The following is a 23,173-nucleotide window of genomic DNA, read 5'->3' on the forward strand; positions in this document are numbered from 1 at the left end:
TCACAAACTAAAGCATGGCACATTCAAGCTTTTGTCACAAGTTGTCAAGTTTCGGTTTACATAAAACATGTTCTGTTTTACAATGCAACAAATAATAACTAATCTAAGTCTCCATTCGTGGATTGAAAACAAATAGAACCTATTAATTGATTAAAAATAAGATGAGTGAAAGTGGAGCAATACCAATTGGGTATGAGGTGTTCTATGTGCCTAACCTAGTCTCAATAGTGGAAATGAATGAAGGACATCAAACATTATTTAATTTATGCTAATACCATGATCAAAAATCAAGGAAAAAGAAAAGAAAAACATAGTTCTAAGCTTCATTAAGAAGCACAAGAAGATTGGATGCAAACTGACTTCAATGGACTTTGTGCAGAAACCAGAAAACATGGAGGAAAAACTTATTGGTTTGGGTGACATCCTTGGCTACCAACACTGGTTCTATGCTTGGAGAGATAGCTCACAATTACACACTGAATTCCAAAGGTTCGAGATACAAAAATGGAGGGTTGAATTGAATTAAAAGGGAATTCAAAAAGAGAAGATGATAGGACTGAGTTCATAGCAGAAATTGAAATGGTGATCTAGAGCAAAACTTAGTATGAAATTCATCTTACCTCTTCAAGTAATAGGTTGCACGAATTTCCCTTGTTTCTTCCTTCTCTCCACTTGGTTATACACTCAACTAAACAAGTAATAGATGCAAGATGCAAGAAAAATTGAAGCGGAAGATCATCAAAATAGAATATGGACTGCAGCAGAAATTTTCAGAAACAAATATATATTATTTTTTTTTTTCATGAAAATCTCTAGGGGAAACTAATAGACTATGAACTTACTTGATCTGAGTCTTCTTCCAGAAGAAATCTAAGCTAGTGATCCCGTCCAAGAGGCTGGAACATGAATTGAAGAGATGGAAGAAGAAGCTGAACTTGAATTTTTGCCCGGACCAAGCAACATATAGAGATATCCACCTTCAGTTCACCCATCTTAGTTTTATGACAATGTGATTTTCTCATTCAAGAACCTACCATTGGACCACAATTTCTACTGCTACAAATGGGTATATTTCTCTCCCGTGTGTGCATGCCCAATATTTAGCTTTACATCAAAAAGAGTGGAGGAAGGTTGAACCAAAATTCTGAAATCTTAACCTATCAAATACCTCACAATAGAATCGTTTCTCCGGAAGAACAGAAAGACTAGTCTTCATCGCAAATATGGTAATTCTTGAAATATGGTCGAAGGTTGAAGTAACCTAATTCGACCATCTCTGTAACGACCAAGACCAATATTTCTATAGTTGGAATATAGATAATCTTATTGGATCTAAATTAGGTTTAATGGGCCAATATTATCGGATGTTGATGGATTATTATTTATGGAAAAGTCTTTTTGCAAGCGAGTTCGCGCACCAAATCGCACACCAATACTGACATATAAGGTATCCGTTTAATGAAACGGTGTGAATTGAAGACGGAAATGAATTTGTGAGATAGAAAACCTTCTTCTTCTCTCAAAAAAAAAATTTTTTTTTTCTTTTCAATAAAAAAAAATTATGTTAGCATTGGTACGTGATTTGGTACGTCAAATCACTTGTAAGTAGCAAGGCTCATTATTTATTTAAGTTTGTGTCATGTTGAGTCTAAATTACACAATATATTATTTATTTCTTTACATTTTAAAATATTATCAAAAATATTTTATTTTAACATATATTACTATTATGAATTTTATCAAATTCTATTAGTAACATTTGTAATTGTTATCGTTATCATTGTTATTGTTGTTATTATTATTATTATTATTGTTGTTATTATTATTATTTATCTATTATCCATTAATAAAATGAACGTAGTGGAATAAACCCGCCTCAAGTTCTTCCTCTTCATGAATCATGGGCATGCACGTTGTGAGTTGATATGCATGTTATCAATTTGTAACCGACGACATTGAACGCGTAGAAGCCATTTTATATTTCTTTGCAACAAACCACCTCCTCTGGAATCAAAGCAAGCTCCCACGTTGAAGTCGATCAGCATTGCACCCACCAGTAGTGCCGTCGCGCCGTCGGCATTAAAAACCATTGTCGAATGGAACAAGCAAAAGAGCATGTCTCTGTTTTACACTTACAGAACAGAGCACGCCCATGCTATGGAAAACGCCGATCACCACCACAGTGAGCCCCCCATGATCAAACCACTGTACCAAGAACAAGTTGTAGCCGAAGAACTCTGCCACCCCGCCATGCATGTAAACCTTCGCCGCTAGCAGCTCCAAAAGTCAACCACCGTGAGCCTAAATCTCCTCTGTGCGCCACAGACATGCACGAACACAACCCCTGTCTTGCACCCATTAAACAGAGCACTCTAGCCTACTCTCCCATGCCGGAAGCCACCACAGGGAGCCACCACATGTTACGCCGCCAGCCATAGAGATTGAAGTCACTCCACGTCAGCCTTGCACCACCACGTTCTCAGCCGCCCAGCTTGCTGACGTCTTTATCTCAACCCCAGATCCACAACGTATCCTCCATCCCAAATCTACTCCCTCCATGTTTCTCGACTATGGCCGCCCAATTATGTCGCACGTTTCTTCTCTCCATCGGTGAGTCTGAAACTCCTCTGTGCCACATAACATGTTCTTCTTACTGCTAGTCTTCCGTAAGTACTTTTAAATTTATCGTTATCAAAATGCCCATAAGACCCTTGACCACTCTATTTTTTTACACTCAATATATTGAAGAGCTTCTTTTATATATAGACTTATATTTCATGTTGGGTTTAACAATTAAGTTAGGCTTACATTTTAAACTAAATATATTAGCTTAGCAATTTTATTATGTTATTAAGTATTAAATTAAGATTGAATTATACTAATAGCCTGCAATAATTTTTTTACATTGAATACTATTAAGTTTATCTTTATGAATTGGGTGTTTCCACCGGTTGTTTTTTTTTTAAAACTTAGATACATATATATAGATAGATAGATATATATATTAAATAATATTGAAAGATTAGATATTATATTAATAGCAAATAGTAAGTGTTTAATCTATATTTGAAATGCTTTTAAGATCAATGTCTATCGTATGAAGAGAATTTTACTTTTTTTTTTTTTATATATAGGTTTGATATAGTTATGCTATCAAAGCTTTAGTTTTAAATAGGACTGTTCATCCGGGCCGGGTTTCTTCCCGGCCCGGTCCGGAACCCGGAAAACCGGAATCCGGTTCCGGGTTTCGGCCCGGATTTAATCCGGGCCAAAATCCGGATTGAAAAACCCGGATCCATCCGGCCCGGATAAGGGTTTCAAATCCGGGTACCGGCTTTTAAACCCGGTACCCGGGTCTAAACGAAAACCACAATCCCCCCCCTTCCCCGAGTCTGTCTCTCTCGCTATCTCTCTTTCTCTCGTTACGCTTGCCGCTTGTGAAAGGAGAAACCCTAAATCCGTGCCTTCTCGCCGCGACCCCATCGCCGCCGCCGCATCTTCGTATCAGCCGCATCTTCGTCGCCGTCACCGTGACCCCATGAGTCTGTCTCTCTCTCACTCTCTCTATCTCTATCTCCCTCTCTCTCTCTCTATTGGATTTCTGGGTTTGGATTATTAGAAACTATATATTGTTGAGTTTTCCATAAGCGGGCTTCTGGGTTTGGTTAATCTCTGGCAAGTTTACTTCGGAGAGAGCCCGATTCTAGGACTCGGCTTGATCTGGGTTTGAATAAACTTTTGACCGTCCGAAGCTAATGATGAAGGAATTAGTTATTAAGTGCATTGTAGGAATTTATCACTTAAATCCATGCTTTAAATATAAATTAGTTTATAACCAGTACAATGTGCAGTATTTGGATTACTTTGTTAATTGACAAGGTCTTTTAGCTTTGCTCGAGCAGAATCAAGGTAAAGTAAAAACTACATTGACTTAAAAATAGTTTCATCTGCTGAGACGATTGTTGGCTCTCCAAACAAATTAGACTTGTAAATTTTGCCATATCTGAAGAATGAGTAAGAGTGTAAGTACTACCGCTCTAACTGTATGAGTAGAACATAAAGTTTCGGTTTTAGGGTCTTCTTTTTTTGTGGGTGTAGAGTGTGGTTTTACCTTGATATGTGTTTCTCCATGAATTCTCTTACTTGAGTAGCAGAGTAAGGCTTAAGATAGCCAATAGTTTCACCAAGAAAAGGCTAGCCCATGTTTCCTGGTGGGAGGTCCAGCTTTCAGGTCATGTCATGTGTTTGTGTCGTGGTGCATAATTTATCAAGAAAAATGGAATCAAAAGGTGAAACTTCAAAGGCTACCGTAAGCATTATAGGTCAGATGTCTGCCATTTGTTTACCAATAATACACCTCAGTTTGAACCTCCTTCAATCAAATTTACAGCAGAAATATACCAACAGGATTAAACCCAGCAGTGCTGAACAAACTGACCATTCATAGGGGTCTCTATATAAGCAGCAAGTGCAATAGAAGCAGAAATAAGACTCTTATTATAAGAGGGGCCTCACCCAAGAAGTGCTTGCATTATAATACAACCAGATTACAAAAAGCTTATTCCATACCCTTCTGCCAAAACAATGGAAGTGTTTCTTTACACCAGATGGAAATCTCAGTGATGGTGGGGTCAATTTTTTTAAGAAAGTTCATGGTGGGGTAAGCAATCGAATTTTCTCAGACCACCTTGTTTTCTTTTTTCAAATTCAATTTTTTTTTTTATCTTCTGATTTTTATCCTTTATTTGTTACTGTTGTGAAGATCTGATTCCTTATGCTCTGATGCAGGGTGTTGATCCAAGTATTAGAACGGAGGTTTGGCCTTTCCTTCTTGGAGTGTCAGAATTCCCATCTATGTATCTTTATGTATCAATGTCTGTGCGTGTTTGTATTATAGTATTTTTGTTCCTCTCTCTTTGATTGAGAAACTAAGATAGATTTTGCTACATTTTGGAGACTTCTTGTTATGTTGTTAGCCATAGCCACAGGTTAACCTAATCCTATGGATTGCTTGATCCATGGCTGACTTTAAGTTGGTTGATTTATGATATGTTTTTTCCCACCCTCGTCTTGATTTTTTAACCATTCTTGTCTTATGACTCAAATATTTTTTTTTTTAGCTTCTTCTGATTTTTATCCTTTATTTGTTACTGTTCTGGATCATATGTTGAGCATAGAGCTTAGACCCATAGTTTTTGAAAAGTTCAATGTTAAATGCCAGAATTGTGTTTAGGATAATGTTTTTCACAATGGAAACAGGTGTTGTATTCTCTCCTTAAAAGCCATTAATGGTCGAAGTTAAAAATAAAAAAAAATAATAAAAAAAAAATCCGGGTTCAACCCGGAACCCGGGATCCGGGTTTTGAAAAACCCGGATTTATCCGGGTTCCAACCCGGGACTGACCCGGATCAATCCGGCCCGGGTTCCAGCCCGGGTTTGAAACCCGGATCCGGATCCGGGTATACCCGGGTTCTCGGGTTGGAACCCGGATGAACAGTCCTAGTTTTAAAATAAAGAAATATATTAAGAATATTTAAATGATATAAGTATTTATTAGATTTTATTGTGAAATTGAGTAATTATGCTAATTATAAGAGAATAAATATATTTTAAGAGTTGAGGTCAGGTGTCCACTACATATTTTTATTAAAATGAATATAGCTCAAAGCATTTTTCTAAATTTTTAATATGTTGTTAGTATTTAAATAATATTAGCATTCATTGGTCTTTGTGATAAATAGAATATTTATTTAATTATATTCTGCGGTATGAATTTAATTAAGTAGGTTATTAGGACAAGCTTTCTAGACAAATTTAGTGATATTTAATACTTCGTATAGGTGACGAGCTACGAAGTGAGATTCAAGAAGCAGCGTAACGATATAAGTAATTTGATCACAAATTAGGATCATTACAGTTTAACTTATTATTATTAGAACCAGTTCTTTGGTAGCCATTTTTATGTACCACTCATGCAATCATGTCACCTAGCACAGTACACGATCATGTCATTCAGCATCATGTTCAGATTTAGAAATTTACAGTTATTTATATCAATATGTATTATGTCATGCATCTCACGTTGTATAAAAACACATAAGATATCTTCAGTCCCAGTGCAAGATCAGATAATCAATAAATCAGATGGTCATTCAGATGCATGGTACCAATGCAATTCATATTAGGGTGGATGTGCAAGTCACGGACTCAAGCGTGGCCCACCATAGTATGCTAGAATACTATCAGTGGCTCTCCTTGCTGCAACGAGACGCGGGGCCAGTGCACAACCTTGCACATATGATTAAGTGTGTTTGCCAATTAAATCAGTCAGATGAGTCAGTTAAATAAGATTAGTAAATTAAGTCAGATAAGTCAGTCATGCATAATATAAGCATCAGCATGAACAGTCAAGTTTTAAGTTCTCAGCATTAAAATTTATGAAAACTTTATGTTTATTACATTCACATTGTAATGAGTTCTTACTAAGTTTTTGACTCACTTTAGTTTATTTCATTTTTTAAACCACCTAGGTCAGGATGATGATTAGTACGAGCACGTGGGCCAGGCTTAAATGGAGCAGTTGAATTTAATTTCAGACCTTAATTATTTTATTTAGTTTTGATCTATTAAATATGAGACATCTTGCCGTATTATATTTTATGAAAATTACGTGACACTCCCAACCCTTGAAAATGGAGTGTTACAGTTTCAAACTGAACGTTTCTGATACCAATTGTTACATGTATACCCATAACAAACTGGAAAATTGGTGGGATTTGAAAAGAGACCTGAGACCTTTTAATGCTTTTTATGGAATCCTAAAAACGTTCATACAACATTAGAATATTTTTGGTTGAAATAATTCTTCTCCAATTCCATTATTGTTGGATAGTCTTCATTAGCGGTTACAAAAAGCTAAATCAAAACCTAACAAGTCCAACATGAAGGACAAAACTAATTGATAAGAATATCAATTCAAATGACTCTAAAAAAGGGTACAAGTCCCAAAACGACAACACAACTAAGCCCTCCGTTTGAATTTAAAAAATATTTTATCTCATTTCATAATTATAATTCTCTTAAATTTTTACATAAAATATAATAAATAATTTAATTTTTTTAAATTTAAAAGTAATAATAATATTAAAAAGTAATATACTAATAATATATTTTTTAATTTTTATCTTTTATCTAAAATTATCTCGTCTTATTTCTGAATCAAAACCAACCCTAAATAAATTTAAATTAATAATTTACAGTAGATTTCTACCACAATAAAACACTGCCCCTTATTGTTCATGGACATAGGCTTTTCAACCTACGCCAAAAATCAAAGTGCAGTCAAATCTCCCCCGGGGGACCTACCGCCTAGGTTTACATATGCCCCCAAGTTTTTTGAAGATTTAAAAGAACCCCTAGATTTTATTCGTAATTTTATAAATATAGAAAACGACTCAAAAAAATTATAATCCTTAGATCCTTTCCAAAAGTTTTTAAAATTTCAATATACTTAAAAATTACTCTCTCCAATTTTTTTTCCCACAGTCCCAATTTTGTATAATTTCTATATATCATCTATTTTTAAAGATGTGGCCTCACAAAATTAAATTAAAACTAAATTTAAAATAATAAACTTATTAATATAGATCTCAAGATTTTTTGTTATACAATGTTAGGTTTCTTAATACGAAATCCAAATGTAAAAATACAAGAAAAACTATTAAGGTTGAAGATATATATGAAATACAGTTGATAAGTTTTATCTTCTATACTTCATTTAAGATCTCAGTTATAACATTGTATGCTAAATGTGACATGAAAATATTTAGATTTTTCACAAAACTTGATAAAATGACTTATATACTAGAATGAAATATAACATTCTAAATTATCACTTGATAGTTTTTATGAAGTAAAATATTCTAAATATTTTATTGTAGAAACAATAATGTATGAGTATTATTCCATTAAACATTATCGTCAGAAATCTAAGATCGTGTTTTTAGAATCTTATTTCTACATGTATATAGAAAATAATCAAGATATTACTTCATATATAATTATGTTTTTATGATTTTTAATATCTTTTTATTTTTTATAAATGTGTCAAAAAAATTAATAAAAAAAAATTGTTGGTTCCGCCACTATCCCATGACATCAACCAGTCACGTAACAAGTTACTATTTATGTGGTTGATGCCACATGAAAATGTATAAGTTTAAATAATAAATAATAAAATTATAATAAAGATTAAAACTCTTCATTTCAGATACCAAAACTAGCTTCCCAAAAAAAAAAAAAAACCCTTATCTAATCCTAAATCCTAACGTAGCTGTGTAGGATGTCCAAATATATTGGAACTGTTAAGAGAGTTTTGAGGCCCACATACTATGGGCCGAGTTCCAAGTTGTTCGTCCGGTGTGGAGAAATGAAGCTATTGTCAGCCCAAATAAGAAGTCAGATCAGAGTCCCATTTTTCTCTCTCTCCCAGGGTTTTAGGAAGCAGTGTAGTGACCGTGAGAGTGAGGCTCCAATGGCATCATTCGCAGCATCGCGTTGGCGGGCAGTTTTCGAGGGAACGAGGACGCTTATGGCCCCTGCAAAGACTGTAGCTAATTCAACTGCAGAAGCGAAGAAGCCGACGACGACGACTCGTTCGAACCTGGGCATACAGAAGTTGGTTCCGATCTCTCCCCAGCTCGGCAAATTCCTCGGTGGTGTCACCGAGTCCTCTCGCACCCACGCTGTCAAAAAGATCTGGGAATACATTAAGCTCCACAACCTCCAGGTTCTATCTCTCTCTCTCTCTCGCTCTCTCGGGTTAGGCTTTTGTGTTTTTTTTTTCTTCTCTCATACTCGGAAGAGTGTCATCTAAGTTTTTCATGATCAGCGAGTTGAATGGCTTCGATGATATCTAATATCTTTGTTGACGTTACTTTTGAGACTGGAATATCAATTAAAGGACTTATTGATTGATCTCTGCTTTATTGTCTTGCTCCAGAGGAGTGCTATAGTTTGAGTTGAACCTGGTCATTCTCAACAAAATGCTTGGCATTTGAACATAGGCTATCAATCTGCCTCTAGTTGGTAATGAAAAAAGACAAGTTACATTCTGGGTAATCTCATCTTTCTAGGGAACTTGAACAGTTGAAACATTACATTTTTACTCAATATGGAGACATTACCATAATCTATTATAGAACAGGAAGGGGGTTGGTGGTGGAACCTTCTGGGTTCTCTCCTTCTCTTAATCAAAATGAGCAAATGCCCCACACATGATTTTCCCCTCTACTCTTCAAATGGCACCGCCTCCCCCTTCAAGAACACCGCAGGGGAGAAAACAAAAATTAAAGAAAGAAAGAAACTGCCTTGTGAATCTGAGGAACCGTACTGATCATGTAAAGTTCAAGATAAGATAATGTGCAAATAGTTGGAACATAATTTGATAAGATACATGAGCCCAGCCAACAAAGGGAAACTGTTGGTGTTAATTGGTTCACTTCATATGTTCTATAAGTGGGTAGGAAACCTTGTGATGATTTCACAACCTTCCTCCCTGTTGGAACTTTTTCTCCCTTCACTCCCGTGGTTAAAAAGGAAGGCCTCTATTTATCTGCAAATTTTTTGAGCGGGGGGAGGTGAGGTAGTAATGAACCCTTTTTCAATAATCTGCTGTGATCACTGAAATCTTTGCAGTGTTGCATGCCTATTACATTTGTCTCTTTTCTTAGGGATGTTTGGAAATAATTCTCATCTTATCCCATCTCATTTTCTTTCCAAACATCACTCAAACACAAATATTTTCAAACTAATCATTACAACTTTCCCAAACTTTCAAACAAAAACAATTGAACTTTTCAAATCTCAAAACAAAAATAACATTAAAAAATAATATTCTAACAATATTTTAACTTTCTAATATGTTTTATTCAACTTTTTCTCTCTCATTTTCCAAAATCCAAAAAATAATTAACTCAAACTATTTTACTACTACTCACAAACCATCTTACTACTATTAACAAAATTCTCATTTCATCTCATTCCCCAAGTATCTCCTAGTGTTTATTCTTGTCGTATATTTATTTTCTGGCGCATGACAAGCTATGACATTTTGCAGAACCCAGCAAATAAGAAGGAGATTTTCTGTGATGAGAAGCTGAAGGCCATTTTTGAAGGGAAAGACGCAGTTGGATTCCAAGAAATAGCCAAGCTGCTCTCCGTACATTTTGTGAAGTCTGGTTGATGCTTGGGCTTTTATGGACCTTTGCTGCTTGTGATGCTCTCTGATCCTTTTCTACCACAGCTGAAGGACCCTTTCCCAGTTTTTTCCCTTTTATTTTGCTAACCTATTGGGTTTTATGTTTGGACCTGTCATCCTTGATTTAGGACATGGTCTAGAAATCCAGTTCGACTTACCACTGGGGAAAATGTGTGATAGGTCTCTATGTAAAAAAATTGTTTAAAAAAATATTCACTCTGGTGGTATTTTGGCATTGCAAATTGGCTAAGGTGAAAACACATTTTGGTTGGGTTATTCATGAAAGTTCTTTGAATTATTAGAATTATATGGGTTCTTCAGTACTGCCTTCTGATTGATATTGTTATGTCTTTGATTGGATTGTCACACCATCCAGGATAATTGAAAAGAAGCATATGCCAACCTTGGACGTTCCTTTTGCCTGTTTTGTTTGTCTGTTCCGACATATTAAAAAAAAAAACAGGTATGTTTGGTCTGACAGCAGATCAGCTCTTTTTTCTAAAATATAACCTAACTCAAAGTTACATAAATAATCTTAGGATGGAGGTAAATCAGGGTGTATATACATTCTCAAAGTTAAAAACATTACCTGAAATTTCTGTTAACAATAAGAAAAATGTTATCCATCATCTTTTAATTATCATTCTCTTGACATTCCATGATATGGAATTATAATTGGTAAGCAATTGACAATTGAAATAGAGAAATAATATTTGCGTCACAGAGTGCACAAGTGCCGACACCTTTTAAAAAAAGTAAATAAATATGATACAATTGAAAAAATTAATTCTAATGGTAGACTCTACTTTTTAAAAAAAAAAAAAAAAAAGTGTGCGACGCTTATATAATTGATTATTATATCTAGCATTATTAAGTGAAATATTATAATTAGATTTTTAATAATTTAATACCATATCCTACCATGATAGAAAGATGATAGTTAAAAGTATAATGAGTAGCAATACTCATTTGATCACAACTTTAAAACTGCTTGTCTGAATGTCTGGAGGTTGCATTAAAATTCAGCATCATTCGTTGTTTGCAAAAGTCTTGGATTCAATTTTTGAAAGTCCTCTTCCGGTCCCTTCGGAGTTCATTGACTCCAATAATATTGAGCCCTCTGTGTGCTTCGAATAAGGGTGGTAATTCATGCTCGCAGTCATTTTCGTGTCGTATCAATTATGAGTATTAGATTATATAGATCAACTCGAATATGACCTATTTAATTCAAAGGGCCGGCCTTAAAATCTTACCACGACACAACACGACATGACACGACTCATATAACTAGTTTAATAATTAATTCTTATTAGACTAATCTAGACACGATATATTTTTTAACCGTTTCATATAAATGGATTGAGTTGACTTATATTTATTTTTAACTCAATTAATACAACATCGTATATACTACAAGGATAATTATATAAATCATTCACAACTATAATTGAGTTCTTGATAAAATGCTTTATTACCAATATCAAAATAAAAAATATATAAGAAAATTAATATTTTCATAAAATAAAATTACTTATTAATAAAAAAAGTTTAATAATTTGAGATATTAAGTAGTCAAATACTAATATTAATTTGAATAAGTTTTCGGAAGCTGTCTTAGGGATGATCATTAATAAATTTTGAAAGTTCGACCCTTGTAATAATCAATTATTATTATTATTTTTCATTCAAATAAATTTTCAGAAGCAAAAGTGCTTGTCTAGGAAGTGAATGTGCAACATGAAAGGAAAAATGCTTGCCCCCCAAGACATGTACCAAGGTAGACAAAGTGCTCGCATCCTAGACAAGTACTAAGGAGAGCGAAAGTGCTTACCCCCGAGGTGAGCACCATGACTAGCAAAAGTACTTGCAATCCAGATGAGCACTAGGGAAGGCAAAGTGTTCGCACCCCATACAAGCACCATATAGGGCAAACATGCTCACCACCCAAGCAAACACCATGGAAAGCAAAAGTACTAGCCTCAGGGCGAGTATCCTGGGAGGCAAAGTGCTCTCCCTCAGGCAAGAATCACAGAGAGCAAAAATACTCACCCCCATGCAAGCACAATGGAGAACAAAAATGCTTGTCCCCAGATGAGCAATAGTGCTTGACAGTATTATCGTTGGTCTCGTTTTGATTGTGTTGACTCCTGATAGTGCCATGTGTCATTCCTCAAGGGTTTTACTCTTTGCGGTGCTCGCCCAGGCAAGTACTTTTGCTCCTTCATGTTACTTAGCGAGGTGGCGAGCACTTTTGCTCTTGCAGGGCTTGCTGGAGGTGAACACTTTGCCTTTCCAAGATGCTCATCGAGGTGCTCACTCGGGAGTGAACACTTTTATTTTCACTTCATTCTACATTTTTTATTTTGTATAGAAGGCTAGAATATTTAAATTTTGACTATGAAAGAAGCTACAATCAATAAAGATTTCTTATTAGGAAAAAAAAAAAGATTCAAAACAAGCATAATCGCATTAGATATTAGATATTATATGATATTACGTATTATACCCAATCAAGTAAAAATGGCCAAATAGAACCGAAATAAAGAATATGCAATCCAATAGTTGACAATGCTTGAAAATGAAGTGCCAAATGCAATATCAAAGAATATGAGGATACAAACGAGCTTGTAGAGAATTGCAGCGTTAACTTCCAAAAAAGAGTGGGTGTATTGAAAAGTATCAAAAGACTATATGAAATGACCAGAAAGTGAAGTGAAACAGGTGGTGTGGTCACCTCAGGCGAGCATTTTTGCTCCCACGGTGTTCTGTTGTAGATTTCCCTTCCATAATTAGCTACGAAAGTCCTTTGTTACGTGCATCTGTATCCGTGGTGCTCTTAGGGGTGCTCGCTTGGGGCGATCATTGTTGCTCTTCGTCATTTGGGTGTGAGTGCTTTTGCTCTTTGTGATTCTTGCTAGGGGCAAGCACCATGCCTTTCTATGATGCCCGCCAAGGTGCTGTGCTTCATGCTCCTTCATGTTGCTTGCCAAGATGGTGAGCACTTTTGGTCCCACGATGCTCATTGGGAGCAAGCAAATTATTTTTCCACGATGATCATCGAGGTGCTCGCCTAGGGGCAAACACTATTAGATTCACTTTATTCTACATTTGTGATTTTGTATAGAAGGCAAAAATATTTAAAATATGACTAAGACTGAAGCTACAATCGAGAAGATTCTTATTAAAATAAAAGCTAGACTCAAAAAAAGCATAATCATATTTGATATATAACCAAAGTAAAGAATATGCAATCCAATAGTTGACAATAATTTTAGTTGAAATTAGATAGCTCAAGAAGATGAAGTCCTAGGGGTGATACCCGCATATGCGAGGGTGGGGTCAACCCTTCCCCACACCCCTCCCCCGCATATGCGAGGGGTAGTATTTCCACCCCCACACCCTACCCTAAGGAGGTGGGAGTGAACATCTCATCCGCCTCGCCCCCTCTCTCACCCCCCCTCCCCCCACTTCAATGGTAGTAATGGTCTATTAGGCCTAAAAATTATTTATGGGTCTAATTTTTTTTTTACCCAAAATATTATATAATTTAAATTTGTAAATATAACCATAATTTGTTAGATTTGTATTCACAAAATTGTATTGTCTTGACCTCCTAGACCAACCTTTATATAAAAGACTAAGACAATACAAGAGTCTAACAAATTGTAATATATACAATTGTGTGTATATATATATATAAATATATATATAAGCGGGAGGGGGGGAGGCGGGGGAAATGTGGGCTGGGATTGGACCGAGCCCACCTCTTGCCCCCGCTTGGGTGCCAGATGCGAAACGGGTGGCCTCGACACCCGCATCTAGTGGACGGGGGGTCCGCCCTACCCATGCAAAGGAAGGGTAGTGGGGTGCGGGGCCCCGCTGCCCACCCCTATGAAGTCCCAAATGCCAATATTAGGGAATATAAGGACACAAATAATACTTGTCGAAAATTGAAGAGCCCAACTTCTAGGGAAAAAGAAAAGAAAAGAAAAGAATGGTGTGGGCCTATACGGAATATCAGGAATATGAAGTGAAATAGTTGGTGTGCTTACCATTAAGAGAGCACTTTTCTCTCGTAGTGCTCACCTGGGTGGCGAGTACTTTTTCTCTCTACAATGCTTAGTCTTCTAATGATAACTTATGTTCTATTGTTGATTTTTCATCAATATTTAGTTTAGGAAAGTCCTTTGTTACATGCATTTGTGTTTGTGGTGGTCTCTGGAGTGCTTGCTTAGGGGTAAGCACTGTTGGTCTTTTTGGTGGAAGCACTTTTACTTTCTTTGGTGTTCACCTAGGTGGCGAGTACTTTTGATCTCCATGATGCTTAGTCTTCAAATGATAGTGATACTTTGTGCTTTGTTGTGAATTTTCCTTTAATAGTTAGTTTAGGAAAGTCTTTTGTGACATACATATGTATTCATGCTTTTGCTCTTTGTGGTGCTTGCCTGGGTGGCGATCACTTTTCCTTAGGGTTGCAACCCGACTAATCCGATTCATTTTTTAGTCTGATCTGATCTGACCCAACTCCAGAACCATACAAACCGATCTAGGCTGACCCAACCCGAGATTGGAAGCACAAGGCACAACGTACTCCTCCGCAATGGCAAGAACCGCCTTTTATTGACTGGGTGAGGTTTGGGGACTGAGCTGGGGTTCAAAATCGATGAGCTGGAGTGAGGTTTGTATATAATTTCTTGGAGAGATCGAAATCGATTTCGAGGCGCTCCTTCGACTTCCTTCTTCCAGAGGCTTCCCGTCGTAGCCACTCTTCTCTTCAGCCAACTTTGCTTCTCTCTCCACAGTGCAAATATTCCAACGCCAACATCAGTTCTGCTGCGTAGAACCTAGAGACTAGAAAAACAATGATGTTAGCGCGATAACATCATGTTAGCTATGAAAGCGTAAAGGACGTGGGGCTGGAACATCATGTTAGGACAGGAAGAATGGGTAATTTCCAACCCATTTTTGCTTGGAAACCAAACAGAAGGATTTGCCTTTCTGCTTGAAGCAGATCCTCTTGTATGCGCCGCGGTCCTTGTCGTTCTTCTCAATCAGAGCCTTGGAGACAACCTTTAAAGCGAGCTGCTTGTTGGTTTTAGCAGGTTCGACCCTTAATTTACTTCAACCTGCTTTTTTGGGTCGGGTCGGGTCCTAGAGTTTTCTGCACATGCTCCATAATGCTTAGTCTTCCAATGGATTTTCGCTCAATAGTTAGTTTATGAAAGTCATTTTTTACATGAATATGTATTCATAGTACTTTACGGGGATAGCCAACAACACATAGATAGAGATATTAGACATAGGTAGCCAACAACCTAATCTGTAGGCAGAGCAAGAGTTTCGTGGGTTTCTTTTCATTTACCTCGCGGTCGTGGGTTGTTAAACTCGAAGACCTATAAAGTTGTCACGGTGTCACCCACGGTCACAGTTGCTAGTTGTTACCCACGACAATGAAGAGAAGTTATTTGTCAACCTAGAGGAGAAGGAGGAGGAGAAGAGAAAAGGGAGAAGAAAAAAAATGAGAGAGAAGTTGAGGATGGTGGGTTGTGATCACTGGCACCAAGGCATGAAAGCTTGATGAACGGGGGAGAAAAGAAAAGGGGGGAAGAGAAGCGAAAAGTGGAGAAGCGGAGGGGGGAAGGAAGGACGATGTTGTTTCATTATAAACACACACACACACACATGTATATGTATTGTATGTGTGTGTGTGTATATATGTGTGTATATATATATATATATATATATATGCGGGTTGGGTAATGGATATCGTAGGCGAGCCTGGGCCCCTGCCCTGCTTCCCTCATAACATGATGGACAGGAGACCCCGTCCACCCCAAGCAGGGGCTAGGGCACCGCACACAACCTTACCCTACACAATGGAGTGGCTATAACCATAATTTGATTCAAAAGAGGGGCAAAATGGTCAGTAAAACTTGAAAAACATCCACTCTTTTTACATAAGTAGTAGATATTGAGGGGCTTTTGGACATTTCATATTATACAATATAATTGGCTCTTTTGTGATAGAAGAGAAAATGGATCTTTTGAAAATAATGAATCTACTACGGGTATTGGATAGGATAAATTTAAAGAAAAAAAAAATAGAAAAAAGAACTACAAGAGTCAAGACCAACAAATTGTGGAACTGACTACCAACTGTCAATGTTAAATTTTTATGAATTTCCGGGTTGTTCAAACTTCAAAGTGCGATTATATTTTTTTAATAAAAAATATTGCATTAAATTAAAATTAAGAATGCAAGAAGAAGAAAGGGTAGGTGACCTCAACAAAAATCTCATTATAATTGATGTAGTACATACATGATACATAAAGCATAAGAAAGAGCAAACAATCAAATGAAAAGTAAAAAAAAAAAATTCTCATCTTGGTCAATATAATTTTATAATCTATCACTTAAATAGATTGTATTTAAGAATAACATAATCTAGAAAAATGAAAAGTATTTCTAAACTCAAAAAGATTAGTTGGTGATGAAATTGGGTTTGGGAAATTATTCCGCAAGTCCTGTGAGCCCATACAATTTGGGCTTGGGAATCCAACTAGGCCCACCACTGAAATTCTGACGCGACCAGACCACCGCCTGATGCGTCTCGTCTCGTCTCCTCTGCTTATCCTCGTCTCCTCTTTTTTGGTTATATTACCTTCTGTCATAAGTCTAAAGCTGCCGCCGGCGAAGATCTCCGGCAGGCACACTCAAAAGCGTCCGATACCCTTAAACCGCTTGAGGTATCCATCCGATCTGACCTCGAATTTACAGGCTAGCATGACGGTGTTGGACGAGGAAGAAGAGAGTCTGGCTCATTTCCTCGAATCGGAGGTCCTCTCCGAGGTCTCCGACCAGGTTCCCGATGTTTCCTTTTTATTTTTAATCTGTAATTAATTGAGTTCTCCGTTTTCTATTTTTGAAATTAAGTTCCTTGTGAAATTCTGTCTGTATGAATATTATTGAATTGGGTCTTCAGTTTGGCTTTTTTCCCTAGAAAATTTCGTTCCTTTTCATCTTGCTTATTTTATTTAATCATAGATAAGAAGGGATCTACTTTTAATTTTTATGTTTATATATTTTTTGGGTTTCGTTTGGTCGGGTGAATGCAGGAAGATGCGATAACAGAGGAAGAGCCCGAAGCAAAGAGAGTGCGTGTGAATGAAAATGAGAAGGCCGAAGGGTCTTCATCAAACAACAATAGTAGCGTGCCAAAGAGGATGGAGACGGGGTTTTTCAGCAAAATCCCTTCTGAACTCTTTCCTCACATCCTCAAATTCCTCTCTTCCGAGGTGCCCCTTTCCTTCTTTCACCAATTCTGCATTTTTGTATATTCTTGTTTTGACTAATTTCATGCTACAATGTAATGGGTTTTGGTGGTCTCTGATGTCCTGCAGGATCTATTTTCGTGCTCGCTCGTCTGTAGATTCCTAAGCTATGCGGCATCTGATGAGTTTCTATGGCGTCGCTTGTCAGTATTATTATTATGTTTCATAATTACATCCTGTTATCCCATTTTGATCCACCTTTTTTTTCCTGCGTATCATTTTAGCAAATTGATTTCAACTAGTGTAAATAAGTTTCTGCTTATCATCTTTGCACGCCCAAAGTTTCTTTTTGTAAATAAGTTCGAAATTACTTGGAATGTGTATGAAAGCTAATTCATCTAACATATATGCAGATACTGTATGAGATGGGGTTTTTTGCCCCCGACAAAAAAGTTACGTGAATGTCCTTGGAAAACACTTTACATACAGGTACCCTTAATTTTGTAAAGTTCTATATGAATAATTATTTTTACTTCTCTTTTGATTTTTGGGTGTGGGTATAAGGAAGGTTTAGAATGGTTTTTGTCATTTCAGTTATCTTTTGACACTTACAGTTGAAGCTATCATTAACCAATACTTTATCTTTTTCTTTCTTCAGCGTGATGAAGAGGACATGACTGAACTTGTTAGAAATTGCCAGCCCGAGTTTAAAGAGTACTACATTCAAATGCAAGCGGCTAAGAGAAGCCAAGTGCCTCTTCCTTCACAGGTAAGAAAATTTCCTAAGACATTTCCTGCCTGGGACTATAGTTGGAGTACATTCCTAGGGTGATTGAAACCAAGGAATATCTTGGAGAACTTCTTTACATCTTGCAGATGCATTTTCCTGCTACTTATCTTTCCTTCCCTGTATTATCAAGCTTTATAATTTCTAACAATCTTTTTGTGATGCTGTTAGTGGAACTTTTGCCTATTGTTCTTTATTATCACTCAGTATTTTTAGCGGATAACTGAAGGCTCTTATTTAAGAGAAACATCAATGTTGAAAAACCAGCTCTTGCTTCTATGTTTATTTACTTGAATAGGTTTGTAAAATACTGTTTCATGCTGCCTCGTTATGTCTGTTTTGCATGTGAAGGTGAATGATGACCGGATAATTCTTGACAAGACACTTGCTGATCAAGTGTCTATGTGGAAAAGCAGTAGAGGCCTGACTGATAAGGTGGTCACTGACCATGCTTGTTCAGGAGAAACATGTTCTTACTACCATATCGGAGACGTATTTGTTTGTGAGAAGACTGGACACGTTCACGGTAGAGAACACTTCTTGGAATGACACCCTTTTTATGTGTTAATACATACACGTATACAGTAATTATTTAATGCCGGGACTTTGGAGCTTATTGATTAATGTATATGCTTCCTTTTCCAGTTTGTGATGATACATGCAGAGAAGTTGTTATGGATCCCAACAACGAGCTTTTGGTGTGTACAATATCTGGACATTGTTTTGATAGGTTGATTTCGACAGCGGAAATGGAGCAAGATGCAGTAAGTTTAAATTTCCTTTACCTTTTGTGTTTTTTTTTTGGTTATAAGCCACAACTTTTAGTCATAAAGTCGCCGCTCTCTCTCTCAGAATTTTCAGATAATATCAGAACAGGTTAGGATTCACCATGTGTGACCGAACTATGCTTCTGTATTTCAGTTTCCTCTCGTCAAATATGTCTTACAAGCAAAGTTTTGAAATCCGTTCCGGTGACCGTTCCGGTTGAGGCACTAGAACGGAATATTTCGGTACCGGTACGTTTCGGGGTAGACATTAAATTGATAAATTATATATATATATATATAGAAACTATATTCCGAAGTAATATCAATACAAGTTTTAAAAACACATATAGCTGAGAAACTCAATAACACTTCTTAATATAAATCTTAAAACACACATATATGTAAAACTTGTCTAAATTCTCAATCCAACTGTTAAAAAAAATAATTATGACTCTCAAACAATTTTTGGTACTCTGGGCAAAATGACATGAATCACATACCAGTGTAATGACATATGGATAGTTATCCTGCTATATTTTCACTACTATTATTGTATTCGAGACACCCCTTACTTAAGAAAAATGTTAATGTTCAGCATTGATACAAGTGTATTCTAAGAAAAATATTTTTCAATGCTATTATTTTCTTTCACAAATCAGCACAAAAAAAAATATATATGATTTTTTTTATCAGATTGTGAAAAGAAAAGGGTTAAAAGATATCCCTTTTAACAAAACAGGTTAGGATTTAACAAAACCCAGAAACAAACTGCCATGAATGATATAGCATCACAAACAGAAATGTACAACATAAAACAATCCCATACCCAGATAAAACATGTTTGCAGCGGAAAAGAAAATTACAGAACAAAAATCAAGGCTTCGAGTTCGAGGAATACGAGCAGAAGGAGTTGCGAGTCCGCAACGATGTGGAGAAAGAAACCTAAGGCTCAAGCTGCGAGCTCGTCTGTGACAGTGTGGACTGTGGAGGAACAAAGTGGTGACTGATGTTGCTGGTGCGAGCTAGGGATCTTGTTTGAGAAAAGGGAATTCAGTTGAAGTGAAGAATCTGAAATTCGTAAATTACATTTCTTTCTTCAGAAGGAAAAATCAAATGGAGACAAAATGACAAAAAATGCCAGGAGTTTTAACGTAATTACAAAAATGCCGTGGCCCATGCCGTGCTTTCAACATTTTGGACTGAAATATCAATTTCGTCCGGTACACTAAAAATCGGCTGTAATTGACCGAAACACACCGAAACGGCCGGTATTTGACCCGATACGGAACACTAACCGGCACACTAACCTCTACAGTGCTGGTTACTGTTCCGGCACGAAAAATTCCTGCTGTTCTGGCTGGAATGGAACAAAACGGAATGGTAATCAAAACTTTGCTTTCAAGGATTCCCTAATGAATTGTGTTCTTTACTTATAAAAAATTGTGTTCTTTAATTGTTCTTATTCTTATAGTTGATGCCATAAATTAAATCTTTCAAGGATTATGTATGATGATTATCTGCAGTTGGTTTGGTAGATGTACGTGGAAATTTATTTTACAATCTTACCCTGTTTTTGGACCATGTTGTATAATATGAATATGTTTTACTGTTTCCTTATTGCCTAACCAAGTTAATTTGTGCTCATACTAGCCCAAAAGGAAGAAGAAAAAAGAACTGTGTTTTTTTGGTTTCAAGTGTCTGAAACTGATTTTTTTTCCTTTACCAATGATTAAGTAGATTCTATGAGCTACATGACCTGTTCCATTTTGTGCCAGACAAGATTATCTTTCCTTTTCCTCCATCATCAACGAACACACTGATCTGCCCGTTTTGTTAGCAGTTTCTCATTACGAAGCTCTTTGACATATTTTGCTCATCTGATTGTAATTTTGTTCCCCGTCCTTTCCCCCCTCCCCCACCCCCGAAAAAAAAAATATAGGAACAGCAACAAGGTGGCGTGACAGATGAAGCAGAACCGTTCATGGGCTCCGGACGTTTTGGTAACCGGCATTTCCTTACCTTTTTTTCTCTCCTCTTAACATGTTCATGACCTTATGAACCTCTTTTTTTATCATCTCATCATATGTGGCAGCACGAGCTTATCTATTGGGATACAATTGCGCTGATGAAAAGGAGCTGAAAGCTGCTTTGAAGTTCTGCTGAACCCGGTACTGATCTTGTTGCGGGTGGGGATGCTTTTACTTGGCAATTGGCATACTTACAGATTGCAGGAAATGCCAAAACATTTTACTATTCGAATGGTTGATAGATAGAGACAAGTATGTTTATGTATTAAGTCAGTCATTATGCAATGGTAGGTTATATTTCAGAAAATGTTCTTTTCGCTGGTGCTCTTGTTGCTTTGTCTTTGTGTTGTAGTTTTGTTACCTAGCTTCATTGTAGATTTGCAGGTTAGCCTGAGCCATCAATTAACAGAATCGTATATCTCCCTCTGCTCCATGCTGGTTACAACTTCATCTGGGTTGTGACCCACATAAAACTTCATCTTTTCTTCTTCAATTATAGCCACTAAAATATAGATATCATGCATTGTAACCACTAATACCTTGTTGCAATTTCTCCTATCATCAAAGAAGTTGAATTTGTGGGCCTTACCGAGAAGGAAATTAAAAATAAAACACAAGAAGAATAACTTCTCCTTCACAATATGATTCATTATCCAAAAATGAAAAATAAAAACCTTAAAGAAGAAAAAAACTAATGTAATTATGGAGCTGTAAGTTGTAACAATCAAAGAGACAGAGACAATATCAACTAAGCTATTTGCTTATTTGTGGTAGCCGTTGGTCTAATTATTTTGCCTAAAAAATAAAATCGTTTAATTTGATGGCATTGTATATAATAATCTCAAACCCAATTAATGAACATTAGAAACGTTTGGAAAATATGGAAAAAACGTTTTTCCAAAATATCTGTTTTGTTTTAATAAAAAATAATGTTCCTATGTTTACTAGACTCTCTTTCCATGTAATAATTATAATTTATTACAAACTTGAAAAATTAATATTCAATCTAGTTTGGATAGTAAGATAAGATGAGATTGTTTTAAATTAGTTGAATAGAATATTATTAGAATATTATTTTTAATATTATTATTGTTTTAAGATTTGAAAAAGTTGAATTGTTTATTATATTTTGTATAAGAATTTTAAAAAGTTGTAACGATGGGATAAAATGAAATGAGATGAAACCATCTCTGTATCCAAACAAGTCTTAAATGTGCTACCAATTTTTTTTTTTTTTTTTTTTTTGTCAATATTTCATTTCAACTTTCTTATAAACACTGTAATGAGAATTGTGAATCTACAATTTCTCAACAACAAAATGAAATTGTCACTGTATTTTTTGAATTTATTTCAATTTTGAGCAACCTTTTATTTATTTGAAACAAAAGACAAAAATTTGTTAATCACTAGCTATTAATTTTAAAAATGAGATATTCTGTTAAAAAGTAAAACCAAGGCAAGCCAACCAGTTATCATTTGATGCCTGAAGTTATGATGGGATAAGTTTTTATGCGTTTCTGCAGATAAGTGGGCCCAATTTAGGATTCTTATAGGAATGAATATAATTTCTTTCAGCACTAATTTGAAACCATCGACAAAACATCAACCGCTTCCTTACTTTCTAGCAGGAAGAAAAACTCCAAAAATCCAAATTTGTTTCGAGTCTTTGAAAGAGTTTCTGTGGATATGTGTCACCCTTTTCGAAAATTTTAACCCTACCATCATATTAATAAAAGAGAAGTGTTAGGTGTACACACAAATTTTACATAAAAAAATTTATACATTAACGTGATTTAATGTAGTATATCAAATCTATTTTATAATATTCAGAGTCGAATTGTCTTCCGTTATTAGAAATGATACACTGAGGTATCCTGAACCTGCATACTACCTTCTTTCATAGGAACTTTGTCACACTTTGAGTAGTTATTGTAGCCATCGCCTCTGCTTCTGCCCACTTTGTAAAGTAGTCGACAACTACAATAATGAATTTGGTTCCTCCTTTGCTAGAGGCATAGGGCCTACCAAGTCTACTCCCTATTGGGCGAACGACCATGGGGA

At 36.1% G+C, this 23,173-nt stretch overlaps 2 protein-coding genes across 3 annotated transcripts; both read left to right on the plus strand.

Moving 5' to 3' along the window:
* Positions 1 to 8,482: 8,482 nt before the first annotated feature.
* LOC108980139 (upstream activation factor subunit spp27-like) lies at positions 8,483 to 10,566 on the plus strand. Its single transcript, XM_018950983.2, has 2 exons — positions 8,483 to 8,789; positions 10,119 to 10,566. Exons 1-2 carry the CDS (start codon positions 8,535 to 8,537, stop codon positions 10,242 to 10,244), a joined length of 381 nt encoding a protein of 126 aa, XP_018806528.1. The 5' UTR covers positions 8,483 to 8,534; the 3' UTR covers positions 10,245 to 10,566.
* A 6,303-nt stretch (positions 10,567 to 16,869) lies between these two features.
* LOC108980144 (F-box protein SKIP31) lies at positions 16,870 to 21,432 on the plus strand. 2 transcript variants are annotated; one of them, XM_018950986.2, is made up of 9 exons: positions 16,870 to 17,121; positions 17,376 to 17,555; positions 17,661 to 17,734; positions 17,945 to 18,020; positions 18,190 to 18,300; positions 18,670 to 18,844; positions 18,964 to 19,082; positions 21,025 to 21,085; positions 21,178 to 21,432. In XM_018950986.2, exons 1-9 carry the CDS (start codon positions 17,044 to 17,046, stop codon positions 21,246 to 21,248), a joined length of 945 nt encoding a protein of 314 aa, XP_018806531.1. In that variant the 5' UTR covers positions 16,870 to 17,043; the 3' UTR covers positions 21,249 to 21,432. The 2 variants fall into 2 exon arrangements, with proteins under 2 accessions (XP_018806531.1, XP_018806532.1); XM_018950987.2 differs by having other exon boundaries at positions 16,886 to 17,109.
* Positions 21,433 to 23,173: the final 1,741 nt, after the last annotated feature.

The sequence above is a fragment of the Juglans regia genome, chromosome 2 (genome assembly GCF_001411555.2).
Source record: "Juglans regia cultivar Chandler chromosome 2, Walnut 2.0, whole genome shotgun sequence".
Lineage (NCBI taxonomy): Eukaryota > Viridiplantae > Streptophyta > Magnoliopsida > Fagales > Juglandaceae > Juglans > Juglans regia.